This window comes from Carex rostrata, chromosome 33 (assembly GCF_964058835.1).
Source record: "Carex rostrata chromosome 33, lpCarRost1.2, whole genome shotgun sequence".
In the NCBI taxonomy this organism is placed as follows: domain Eukaryota; kingdom Viridiplantae; phylum Streptophyta; class Magnoliopsida; order Poales; family Cyperaceae; genus Carex; species Carex rostrata.
Window position 1 is genome coordinate 4,663,380 of NC_135950.1, and position 13,710 is coordinate 4,677,089.

At 35.2% G+C, this 13,710-nt stretch overlaps 1 protein-coding gene across 1 annotated transcript; it reads right to left on the reverse strand.

Moving 5' to 3' along the window:
- Positions 1–1,305: 1,305 nt before the first annotated feature.
- On the reverse strand, positions 1,306–9,060 carry LOC144548498 (histone-lysine N-methyltransferase ATX4-like). The gene is made up of 24 exons (XM_078297184.1): positions 7,710–9,060; positions 7,557–7,612; positions 6,893–7,103; positions 6,379–6,474; positions 6,109–6,177; positions 5,875–5,940; positions 5,702–5,781; positions 5,463–5,540; positions 5,099–5,234; positions 4,844–4,922; positions 4,656–4,755; positions 4,444–4,568; positions 4,030–4,175; positions 3,827–3,931; positions 3,507–3,571; positions 3,182–3,398; positions 2,668–2,754; positions 2,524–2,580; positions 2,352–2,441; positions 2,133–2,219; positions 1,960–2,034; positions 1,758–1,858; positions 1,534–1,630; positions 1,306–1,501 (listed from the first exon to the last, which is right to left on the reverse strand). The coding sequence occupies exons 1-23, from the start codon at positions 8,532–8,534 to the stop codon at positions 1,540–1,542; spliced, it is 3,042 nt and encodes a 1,013-aa protein (XP_078153310.1). The 5' UTR covers positions 8,535–9,060; the 3' UTR covers positions 1,306–1,501; positions 1,534–1,539.
- Positions 9,061–13,710: the final 4,650 nt, after the last annotated feature.

The following is a 13,710-nucleotide window of genomic DNA, read 5'->3' on the forward strand; positions in this document are numbered from 1 at the left end:
AATCACCAACATTGATTCGATTGAAACCGAAATAAAATAGTTAAACCAAATTTTTTTGGTTTTCAAGAATAAAATCGAATTAAACTGAACAAATCAAAGTAAACTTTGATTCATTCGGTTCATACCGAAGTAAGACCCATGATCATTGGGATCATAGATTGATAAATACAAAAAATAGCACCATCATTAGTATCATTATTTACAAAAGGTATACATTTTCATACACTTCAATTGAAGTTCTATACAAGAATACACATTAAAAACGAATAGATTCATTTTCAAAGTCAAACCATTATAAATTGGTCGGTTCGGTTTAATCGATTTTGAGAAATATAAACCGAATCTATCCATTTAAATCAAAATAATTTAAAAATTCAATCGAACCGAATCATTTAAATCGAAATTTTCCAGTTTAGTTAAAATCCAAACAAACCGAACCGCTTTAACACACGTAATAAGTAATAACAACCTCTTTGTAAGATCATTAATTCTTTAGTATTTAGTTGTATGAAATCTTGATTTACACTTATAGCTACAGAACCTGCGACACAGAAAAACACACACTAAAACTCATCTCTTTATGAATTCGTATCCCCTCAGGTTACCTGACTGAATAGAATTGAATCGGAAGGTCAGAAAATGGATTGGCACGCATCTCAAAGCACAAATAATCCTGCCCCTCTGTCATCCCGAATCCCAACGGGCTGAAAGTAAATCTGAGCCGTCCGTTTCAATTGTGTTGAGTCAGGTACCTGGGAGGATCCGGATCCATCTCTTTATGCCTATTTGCCTACCGAAAGAAAAGAAAATCTCCCTAATCTGAACGCTGACGCCTCTTTTAGCCCCAGATCCGAAGATCAAGAATTGTACACTTCTTAGATTTCATGAAAATTGCTCAGCTGTAAGCTGTTACGTTAAATTAATTTCCAACTCGTCGATCTGATTCTGAGGACAGTTCAACCGATCTGAGACGAAATAGTGGTTTCTCTACAATTGGGGACGAAGCTCATGAAGAGAGCATAACCATCCGATTTTTGACAATACAGAACCAATCAATCTCAACTCTCAAGGTAAGCTAATATAGCTCAACATCTAATAATGGAGTTTTTCCTTTTATTCGCAGGATCAACAAATTTTAAAGTCTGGCAAATGGGAAGATTGAAACTCCAACATTTATTAGGTTATTTACCTGGGAAAAGGGTAGGTTTAATGGACATCGGTTCCGTCCGACTCACTTTAAGATATGTGCGTCTCTTGAATATCCATTGGAACTTGTACTCAATAATGAAAAAGAAAAAAAAAAGATTTTTCATAGATTGATTGACCCATCAAATTATTATATTAACCTTAGACTTCCACAATTTACAAGAGATAGCTAGCTCTACCTAGATTGAACCTAGATTGAATTATTCTTCGCAAGGAAAAAAAATTAAGGATTGACTATGATAAGAAGATTATGGAAGAAAAAAAAACTATGCAAAAAATATATGTTAAAGAAAACCTAACCTAATTTCTAACACAATATGGCTTTACAAGATCTTAATTCATGAATTTTCTGCAATTAGGAGCCCCACACAGACAAGGCACTTTCAAATCTTCGCCTTCATCTGGGTCGAATAGATAGTCATACCTGAAATTTACAAAAGCAAAAACAAGGATTTAGGTTTGAATATGGAAAACAGTACACAGCAAATTTTATGTTAAAATAATGCCCCTTTTAACTGGGTAAAACTTAGATTTAGGTTTGAAATACATACGTTAACTCTTCTCCGGAATCAACATTTTTCTTTGCAATCAAAACAATTCGGCTCTCGTCATGGCCAACACTCATTATCCTTGCATAACAATTCGGATGGCACTGCACCAATGAAGAAAAAAAAATTAGGTTTTAAGAAAGAAATAATTGATAAAGGTCTTTTAAACTTGATGAATTTGCAAAAAAGGTCAAATGTAGCTTACTGAATGATTAATTAAGCGAGCCACATTTCCTTTGTCAGTAGCATCCACAACCACTTCTTCACTAATTTTGAAGAGCTGAAATGACGAAAGAGAGATTGTCAACAATAATTAAATTATTTTATACTTTATTAAAATGTGTTCATTGAGTACAAAACAGGAGAGGTTGCTCTTACATAACAATCTTTTCCTTCTCTCCGATACTGTGCCTCTCTCAAATCAGCAACGCTTCCCCGAACTTGTTCACCACGATACTCTAGAACCTGAAAACATATTTTATTTTCCATAAGATTGACATGCGAATTAAGATCGTTGGTACAAGAGGCCCCAAATATGTATAGTAAACAAAATTCAAATTATGAGAAGAAAATTAGGTGGGAAAATTTATAGTGTACCATTTCTCCTTCTTGGATATTTCTACGGGCAAAGAGGCCCCAACCATGTATCCCTGATCTCCCAAAGCAAACTCTAGTATGTTCTGTCAACTACAAAAGATTGATACACAAAAAGTAAGCAAACATATAATGGACACAAGCAAAAGTATATTTTTTTCAAGATAAAATTGACCTGTAAGTAATGAAGTCGCTCTTTGAAAGTAGAGAAAGACTCTGGACCCTTCTCCTTCTGCACAAGACCAATATAAATACTGGTAACTATACACTGTTTTTAAGTACGAACAGATACTAAGGAAAGAAAAACAAATAACATTACCTTAAGTGGATTTAGTCTTGCAATTTCATCCCATGAGTGATGGGTTGGGCCTCTTATTCTGTGTGCAATGGCACCTCCAGGCTTTCTCTGAATAGCATAATTCAAATATTATTATAAAAGTTCCAAAAAAAAAAAATGTATATTTTAAGAACAAGTTTACACAATGCCAATTTTCCTTTTACTAAGATTGGTGCTTACATTGCTTCTGGATTTATAAAGATTGATATCTCATTAAAATTTTGGAAACAATTAAACTGCTATTTTACTTGGTAATGTGTCTGCAAATTAACCAAACACTATTCATACATGTAACTTATTTGAAGTTAACAACCAAAATCTTTATTCATATCAATTCAATCAATCAAAATACTATATGTAAATCTACTACTAAGTCACCAAAAGGCACGTTGCTCTTCTTTGGAAGTACTCTAAAACATTGGTGAACGAAAATATGAAGCATTTTCTCCCCCTTTTGGTGTAAAATTAAAATAGACATGTATATTATTTCTCTTACCTTAGTTTCTTTCTTCTTGTAGACCCTACATCTTGCACAACCCTCTTGTTCTTCTTCAATTTCTTCAGAAGGCAACGGTGGCAATGGATTTTCAACTGGTGCATCTTTTCTAATAAGCCTCAGCCCACCTTTTTTGTCCTTTGGTTTAGTTAATTTTCTCGAAGAAAATACTCCTGAGGGAGTCTTAATGATCAATACATTGTCAGGATTTGGGGGCCTGTATGAAAAAAATATATTATTATACACTTTTGTCATCAACATAAATTATCACCAAAATCAATAAGATCACAAAGTAGGAAAAGTGTGATGATTTTCTAAAACTCGCCTGTGTTCAGCACAATAAGAAACTTTTTTTGTTATTTGTTTGCGATTTTTCTCCAACCAGTGCAGCTGCAAAAGGAAACATTATAATCTAAGTCAGCATAAGGAGCAGGGTAACCACATGTGAAATTTGACCAAAAGATTTGAATTTCATTCAGTGGTTAAACAGTATGGTACACAATTCACCAAATGTTATACCAACTTTTCTCTCTAAAATACCTGATGCAATCCCCAACAAAGAAAAAGATTTGTTTCAAATGTCAAGGAAACATAGGGGCCAGAATGTGATTTTGCTACCTTACACATGCTATTATAATTATTTACCTCCATTGTATGGCCAGCTCTTGATGCACACATAGCATGATAATGAGTTGAACACCTGTTGCACTGTGTGCAAGAACCATGTATTTGTCGGCATATAACACAAATCTGGAGATGAAAAGCATCAATGATGAAATAAAATCAATTAACTAGAAGTTGAAATTTTTTTCTATTAAGTAATTAATATATAGAAGTTAAATGCTAACCTTCCGGAAAGTGATAGGTGCAATATTCAAGATCCCTACAGCAGGTTCCATTGTTTCATCACTAGCAAAAGAGACTTGTGGTTGAAACCAAGCACATGTCACATGTACCCATAGCGAATCTATGTCAGTAGGCTTCAACGCACCCCCTGTATATTACAGGCATAATACTCATTATCAGTTATCTATGCTGAGCAAAGTTAGTAATTATATGTCCAACCAATTCCTAAAAAATTAGTTCCCATCTCTGTAAAATTACTACCTCCTCATGTCTCCCTTATTTATGTAAAAGACATTGGAACTTCAGAAAGCAACAAACTCAAAGGAAATTTCATATATCCTATATGTGACATTTCTTATTATTTGCAAACATTGCATCATACATATATTATCCTAGAAAAAAAAAATAACAAGTACCTTTCACAGGACAGAGGCAACATTCTCTTTTTATGTCAGGTGTTTCACAAGCCCGGCAAACCCAAGATGTGAAGTCTTGCGTGCCTCTCACACCATAACACTCTTGATGCACAGCTATTTGACATCTGACATGGACAAATTACCATTCTCAGTAAATCACAATTTATCTCATTGCATTCTTGAGATAGTTCAAAAGAGAAGAAGCAAATTACCGGATGCATATAATTATTTTGTTGTAGTCCCAGTCTTCAACCCATCTACAAATTGCACACCTTTCGGTGGTCCATTTAGCAAGAACAGGATCATACGGCTCTGTAAATATATGAAAGTATGCATTTTAAGTAAACTAAAAATATAAATACAATGCAGGAAAAGGAAGCTTCAAAAAATGTTTTTTTACCATTCAAGGCAGCAAGGATCTTCTGTTTCCTCATTTTTGGTGATAATCGTTTCACGTGGTTTGCTTGATAACGCTCAATCTGTAAATTTTTATTTAAAATATCAGTATAAAATAATCACTCGGTGCTAGATCCTAACCCAATAATCATTAGTTGGTGCTAGTGTAGAGGAATTAAAACACTAAGAAACTCACTGCCAAAAGAATAAGGACTCTTTCAATAAAAATGAGAAAATTAAGATAAGGGAGGGCATTTACCCATTTCCCAAGAGGCATAGAAGGGGTGACAACTCTAATTGTTGATCTCCAATTTTTACTTTTGCAACCAGCATGCCTCTCCCACTCGGTAAATGTAAACATTTGTCTCTTGCAAGGACCGCAATGGCATGAAATCCTGCCAATTTTAAATTAGTTAGTACTCCCTTCTTTTAACTCACTTGAAAGTCAAAGTAGAAGGGTAGGAAGAAACTAGACAAATTACTGACCGATGCATTTTATATTTTATAAATTGATCTGATGTTGAGTTCATAAAAAAAGATTGATACTAAGGCATGAGAGTTGAGATAGTGATTATTTAAGAAAAATTATCCGAAAAATATTATGTATTATATATGTAACTCACAATTCATGGTCTGGTACATAAGTCCCTTCCATGCCATAACAACACACTATAAGCTTATCTTTTGTAGGCTGCTGCCATCTGCATAATCACACACAATGCAAGAGTTAGAAACAAAAGTAGTACATACAAAATAATTTGATACCTCAACAGTTCAGTAAGAAGCAGAAACCAAGAACATAGTGCCATTGTAATACAAGAATTCGGAAATTTACAATAGAGATTGTGATCCTAGAAGGTACCTTGCTTGAGAGTTTGTTTTAGATGAGTCGGCATTGAAGTTGCGGCAATTAGGACAAGAATAACTGATATTCCGTATATCCTGTGTATTTTAAATAGAGAGCTATTAGTGGAATTTAGCCCCATAAAAATTGTCCAAAATTTATTGCAATTTGACTGTTCATAAAAAACAAACCTTAATCTTGCTCAACTTTTTGTCACACTCAGCATGAACGAAAGCTTTACAACCTCGGCAACAGACCTGCCAGTTCAAATTTACCACATCAAATTTCAGAAAGCACTGTGTATAACAATAAATAAAACTGAACAGCTATTAGGTGTTGACTTTTAAAACTATAGCACAAAGAAGATTATGACATCTTATATCCAAAAAAACTTGTTAAAAAAGGAAAGAAGAAAATATTTTTACCCATCTAGTACTTCCCACGCGGCGACGACCTTTCTTGCATATAATACACTTTTTCCCTAACTTAGGTACCTGCAATAGATGCATATATAGAAGAGCAATTATAAAGATAGAAATTGAAAGAAAAGTGAAATTATCAGGGGATACTGTACATATTAGCATATAAGAAACTTAGTAATAGGTAAAAGATCGAACCCTTACTATTCCCCTTCAAGAGTGATTTTAATATTGTCAATGGCAAAAAAATAAGCTTAGGTGATATTGCAAACCAACCTTTGTGCAGTTGCTGCATACTAATTGTTGCCCAAAAGACGCATTCTTATCAAGGCTTGAGGCACAACGCTCACAGAGTAGCTCAGATTTTCCATTCTGGATAAAGTGGGGAGTAAGAAAACTTATAAATAAAGAAAACAAGGAAAATAGGAGAAATTTCTTCCTGGTGGAAAATTTTGCCAGGTATGGTACATATGGAGAGATCAGGGGGACTTAACATGAACAGACCTCCAAATAATGCCAAAAACAAAATAACTATTAAACAATACTGCACAAGATTGTAGAAATAGCAGTACCGTACCATTACCAAATACTAATAAAGGCAAGGTTAGTAAACTTAGGTACCAGTAAAATTGCAATCTGTTGTAGCAGAGAAACTATTTAGAACAGATTGCAATGCGATGGTCATAGATGATTCCTATTTGGCTGGTATAATCCAGAATAGGCTAGAATAAACCTTACTTGTCTTCTTATTTCTAGGCTAATCAACCACAACCAGAAAATAATGATGCACCTGAATATGAGAGAGGTTATCTTCATCATGATCTGAACAGGAAGTCTCTTCGCCGCCTCTGACAGAATAGTCACATTTTGCCGGTTGACCAAAGGTGCTAGTAGCATCAAATTTCCCTCCTAAGAACCCGTGCTCTGCTAAAAATGCTTCTTCTATAGCTAACCTTAACCCACTAGGTTTCCTCCCATATAGCTCAGTTTGCCCCTGAAACCTGGGAAAAAAAAAAGTTTTTTTTGTCTCAGTACCAACTTTTTTATTATTTATAGGATCAATAACCCTTATTAGATCTCTAGAATTGCTTTGGTAAATGACCCTATACTATTCCCAACAGTGTACCAATGTGATAACATTTTATATGCAAACATAATTTCCATAAAGCAGCAAAAAACGACAAAGGATAAAGAGTGAAAACCAATAAAAAGAGACCATTTGGATAATTTTCATTGATCATAGGCATATTATGAAAGTCGACAGTACAAGTTAACTCCTGGGTTGGAACCAATGCTAACAGTTGTTATTATAGGTGAAGTAATCAAACTATTTGGATAATTTGTTTAACTGATTGACTTAAATTCCAATCATTTTTTTCCAAAACAAACCACTAGACATCATACTTATTGAAATAAAGCCTAAAATGGAATAGTTAACTGAACAAAGAACAGACCTGTCAACATTATCCAGAAATGGAAATATCCCCTCCAGCTTCACCCATGAATACTCCTGCAATATAATACAACAAAACCCCACAATAACTAACTACAAACATCAAGAGGAAAATAAAAATAAAAATATATATATGCATCAATTGCACACATACCCGATCATTTCCAACTTCAGAGTAACCGAAGAACATCAAACAAAGTGCACCGGGTACACGTGGCACCCGAATTGCCTCAGGTGCATACTGCATTGGATCGATAACTATACCTGGCCAAGCTGCATGTTTCTTCCCCTTTTTACCCCACACGACATCCCCATAAGCAAACTCTACTTCCCTTTCCTCCCCAATTTGCACACACAAGCTCCTTTTTCTCTTCACAACTTGAACTCCATTCTTTGTAGGAGGCGGTGGCAATGATGTTGTAACTTTAGTTCCAGAGATAGCAGGAGTATACTTCCTCTTACCAAAGTTTCTACAAGCACGGTATCTCTCTTCTTCATCTTGCACTGAGAGAAGATCAGGTAGAATTATATCATAATCAGGATCCTTTTGATACGAATCATCGGTTGCTGCATCAAAATCATGATCAACAACTCTCTTCTTGCTCTTCTTTTCCTTCTCACTCTCTTTCTCTTTCTTCCACGGGTCAAGCAGCACCGAGTCATTGAACCGGGAAGGGAGCGCACGTGCCCTACCACGTGAAGTCCGTACGACTGGAGGAGGCCGTACGTCGGAGGAAGGCGGAGGTGTGGGAGAAGGAGGCGGAGAGTCGTCGTCGTTGCCAGGGATACCAAATAGAAGCTCGTAAGGCGAGTCTGGAACGGAAACATCACCTAAGAGCTCGACAGGGAAAGGTTCATCCAAGAAATCTTTCCGCCGCTTTCGCCGGCGGAAATCACCGGAGACGTGGGAGGTGGGACCCGCATTTGGGGACCTCTTTCGAGAGGCGAGGTTGGCCCTGTCGCTGCGCTTAATTATCATTGAAAACCCTAATTAAGCGAGAGGAGAAGCGAAATTGGGAATTGGGATCTGATTGGAAATTGAATTCGTGGTGATTGGGGATAGAATAGAGAGAGAGCAGAGGGAATTAGAGAGAGAAAGAGAAACCCTAATTTGTTGGAGAAGAAGAGAGAAGAGAAGGTGACGTAGGGTAGAAGCGAAGCGAGGCGAAGAGAGATGGAGGAGAGATGATGAATTGAATTGTTGGCTCTCTCTCTCTCTCTCTCTCGCTCTGTTTTCTCTCCTTGTCTTCTCTCTATGCGACTATGCGAGACCATCTATCTATCTATCTAAGCGTTTCCAATAATAAAGAAAGAAAGAAAGAAAGAAAGATATTGTTGTTATAATTTGGTCGTGGGATCTTATTTTTCAGGTGGGAATGAGATTGTGATATGATACTGATTTTTTTTTTCTCTTTTTTGGTTTCCTTTTTGGGGGATTGTTGTGCATTTGTGAAGAGCGGAGGAAGGTGAGGAGGAAAGATGTACAAGATTTTAGTGCACGAGCAAGAGAAAGAACAAGTGTGTTGCTAGCAGTACAGTGTCCCATTACCATTAGAGATAGAATGATGGTTTGTGCATAAATATAAATAATATGTGAAAGAGAGATTAGATTGCGATTGCTTGCGTGCGTGTTGTACTTTACGATGGAACAAATACAGATGAGATGAGATGATATGATCAAAAATCAAAGGTGGGAGAAGGAATAAGATGGTGGACATGATACTTTTGTACTAATCCGGCAGGGTACAAGGGAATGTTTAAGACTCGCTTTGAGTTTGTGAATTTGAGGTGGGATGTGTTGTGTGTTCTGTTGAGAAAGAATTGGCTGGTTGGGTGGGACTTGGGAGGGGTAAATTTTTATTAATTCTATTATTATTTTTTTTTTTTTGGTGGCCTTTTTTGCTTTGAGTTTAAGGTGGGATGTGTTCCCCTCGAAAGAAGTGGAATTGTTGAGAGAAAAAATGTAACAAAGTATAAGAGCAAAATGGAGGGGTGGGGTAGTGTAGGCGTTAATTATCTTTTCTTTCTTTCTTTCTCTCTTGTAGTTGTTCCCTTTGAAAGAAATTGGTAGAAAATGTAACATGTATGTCAAAGATAGGGAAACAAAATTGGACTTGGTGGGAGGCATCTTGGTTCCGATCGGGAGACGCGACTCAAATCCCAATTACGGTGAGAAGATTTTGATTTTGATTTTGATTTTGATTTTACAAGTAGAGTCGTCGCCTCGTCGGATTTACAAAATGATTTTATATATTTGGGAAATTGGTGGGATAATGGTCTAATGGAGGTTAGAGAACAATATATGTCGTGAAAAGAGCTTGTTCGCACAAATATGACTTCTACACCTCAAGTTGTCTTCTACTTTTTTTTTCTTTTTTTATGAGACATACAAGTCAAGGTAAGAGAGAAGGATCTAGAACAAATCTCATGAACAGTTGAAAAATTTATTGCCTATAAAGATTGTGTTTTTATTTTGTGTACTAATTTTGATATAATAAAACGAAAGAAGAGGAACAAAATTTTGGGAAATTGGAAACTTAGAGAAAGGCAAGAGAGACGAAGGTGATGGGCTGAGAGACAATTTTGGGAAGATTGGGTGTGCTTGTTGGTATAATGGAATTGTTGACAGAACATGTAACAAAGTTGAGCAAAAATGGGGTAGTTGGGTTTCTTTTCTTTTTTTCTCTCTCTTTTGTACCCTTTGGAAGAAATTAGTATATATGATGGGTGGGATTGGGAGAAAATGTAATATATATGGCAAAAATTAAAAAAAAAAAATGGACTTGGTGTGAGGCTTCTGGGTTCCGATCGGGAGACGCGACTCAATTACGGTGAGAATTTGGGGTTGAAATCTCAATTTTTTGTGTTTGGATTTAGAAACATGATTTTATATTTTTGGGAAATTGTTGGGATCATGAGAGAATAGGAGCTCTTGTTAACTTCTACACCAAAAGTTGTATTGCTTGCCAAGTTGCCATCTCCTTTTTGTTTTTTAACAAAAGAAGATAAATCTGATGCTTTGAAGTTCCTCGTGACCTCGTATCAACTTTATATATATAATAAATATTTGGCCAAGTTTATATATTAAGATTTTTTCCCCCTTTTTTATTGGTCATTTCTGGGGATACAAGTCAAGGTAAGAGAGAAGGATCTAGAACAAATCCCATGAATAATGGAAAAATTTATTGCCTGTAAAGCTTGTGTTTTTATTTTGTGTAATAATTTTGAGATAATAAAACGAAAGAAGAGGAACAAAATTTTGGGAAATTGGAAACTTACAGAAAGGCAAGGGAGACGACGGTGATGGGTGAGAAGAAAAGGAGCAAGTTTTCTCTTCTCGTAAGTGATTTCAACACTTTTGGAGGGTATAAATGGAATTAATTTTAACCTTCTTCCTAATTTTCTAGATAGTGACATGAGGTTGAAAATGGCAACAGAGGGTATTTATATAAACATGAACAAAGTTTGTGCAATGGCATGGGATCTTGCTCTCTCTCGATTTTGGATTGGGAATGGTACTCAAAGGTGGGGTTTATTTATTTATTTTTGACAAAGTTTGCTATTGGTGAGCATTAGTAGAGAAATTTGGTAAAGAAGAAGATTAGATTTGTGTTGCAATTTCAGAATAGATTGACGACTGTTGGGATGTTTTATTGTGCCTTTTGGAAAGGAGAAGGGAAGAAATAGAGGCACACAGGAATTGAATTAGTACTTGGTTTTGGTTTTGGTTGGCTTTGTAAAGTTTTGAATTGGGATTGGGTGTTTTGTGTGTTGGGTCAAGTCAAAAGGAGAGGAAGAGGCGTAATAATAAAGTAAGATGAGATGAGGTCTTAAAAAATCAAATCAAAGAGACGAATCTAAAACGCAACTTCTTTTGCTTAAAATTTTGTACCATTTTTGGAACCAAGAAAACAGATTTTGCACAACTATAGATGGGTTCAGCTGCAAACTCGAGAGCGAAAGAGCAATAAATCATTTTGTGTGCAACAGTGTTGTAAAAAAGTCTGTTTAGGTCAATTAATATTGGCGGTAATTAAACCGTTAAAAAAAAATTCAATTAATCGGTTTTTTTTTACTAATTATGGCCGATTATTCCCGATTAATTGTTTTGCGATATTATGTCCGTCCGACAAGCGCATACCATTATTTACAACACTGGTGTGCATATCTTCTTTTGAAGGATGGTAGGTGCCCTCGAGGGAATAATTTGGATTCGACGTCCATCGTACTCATATTTGAGTTCGATGAGTTCGTGTCTGTCCGATTTGCTTTAAAATACGTGCGCACAAATATCAAAAATGATACACATGTATACTGAAGCGGCACGTACGAATACTAAAACAGATCAGACGTACACGGAACCCATCGGTTGAGTCCGATGAAAGTCGGACCCAAATTGTTTCCGGCCTCTAAGACCCAAGAAATGAATAAGAGGAAGAGACTTGAAAGTGGTACACCGGAAGCACAATATGGTGATTCTTTTTATTTATTTATTTATTCTTGTTTAGATATTCACCATTCAAATCTGATTCTTCCTTTGGAGTAGATTCTTCAAATTAATTTGATTTTGTTTGCCATCAAATGAACATACCATTGCAGTACTCTATATGACTGATGCAATTATTGAATTGATTTTGAAGAGGTAAATTTGCCATGAAAACCAAATATCAGAATCAGAATAGAAGAAGAGAAACTAGTGAGACAGTAGTAGGTTGGTTTCTCTAATACTCTAATGGCAACTGGCATCACGGGTCGATCGGATAGACCGATAGATGGTTGGGCTGTCGAGGCTCGATTTCCTCTCCGGCATTAGCTGCTCTACGGGTCGATCGGATAGTGTTCCCTGCTTGCTGCATTGTTATAGTTACCACTAATGACTAATTGATCGATTAATCGGCCTAAATGACTAATTGATCGCCGATTAATAAAAAAAAAATGATTTAGTTACCACCAATGACTAATTGATCGATTAATCGGCCAAAATGAACGTTTCTTACAACATTGATTGGTACCATCTTATTCTATAACATCAATCCATTAAAAGTTATAAAGTATCAAGTGGGAAACATAGATGTGGAATGCAAAGCAGCAATTCTCTCAACTGTGTGTATTAGCTTGCTCTGTTTCTTTGCTTGTTGTTCTCAATTGTTATATATTTTTCTTTTCTGCTCTAAACTATATTTCTGAATATCATTCTAAATATATATGTGTTCTATTTTCAAATATTTTGTTGAATATACATCTATGATATAATTATGTACATGAATTATTATATAATATACTTTACCTATAAAATAATTGTGAAATTATGTTCTATTTTAAATTTATAAAACTTTTTTTTTCGATTTTTATTATAAGTGTAAAATTAATCAGGAGAGACTAATATGTAAAAAAATCGAATTTTAACTTTATTTATTTATATATATATTGAATTGCTTCTCTTTTTTTTTTAGTTTACAGTTGTTTATAAGTTTTTACTCCTATAAAAAGGAGAAAAAGTTTGAGAAGGAAAAAGGGATGGATTTGGACCGTTCTTTTTAACTTGGCACAAATCTTAAAGCCCAATAATATTGCCCATGCGCTATCCCGAATCTCAAAGCGATGAGATTTAATTTCAAACCGTAAAGTGAAGCTCATCCTCTACGGTATAGAAGAGGAGTTAAATCCTCTGGTGCAGCGGTTCCTATGAAGAGCATCAATTTTTAATTGATTATTACGACCAACAAAATACATAGAAGCCTTTTCTACTAATACAATGAATTGATTATATGGCTGTAAATGAATTAACGAGTGTGCAACCAATAAATAATAAAAAAATTTAATAAAAAATTAAAGTTGCATGATTAACGATGACTACAAATGAAAGCTATATAATTAACCATTAACCCAAATTCTTTACAGATCAATATAAGATATTTATATATTAATCCCAATTTTGTAGACAATAATCCAAATTATGTATAGAAAATGTACAACATATATAGACACAGTATTTTCATTACAATTTTGAAAAAAAGTGTAGACTAATGGAGAATTATGTAATCAACAAATAAAAATGCGAATCTACTTCCATATGCAAAAACGGGTGGGAGGCTCTTTCTTTAATGCATAGCCAAAAGGGAAGCTAATAGAGTAGCTTGCTCACTGGCTTCACA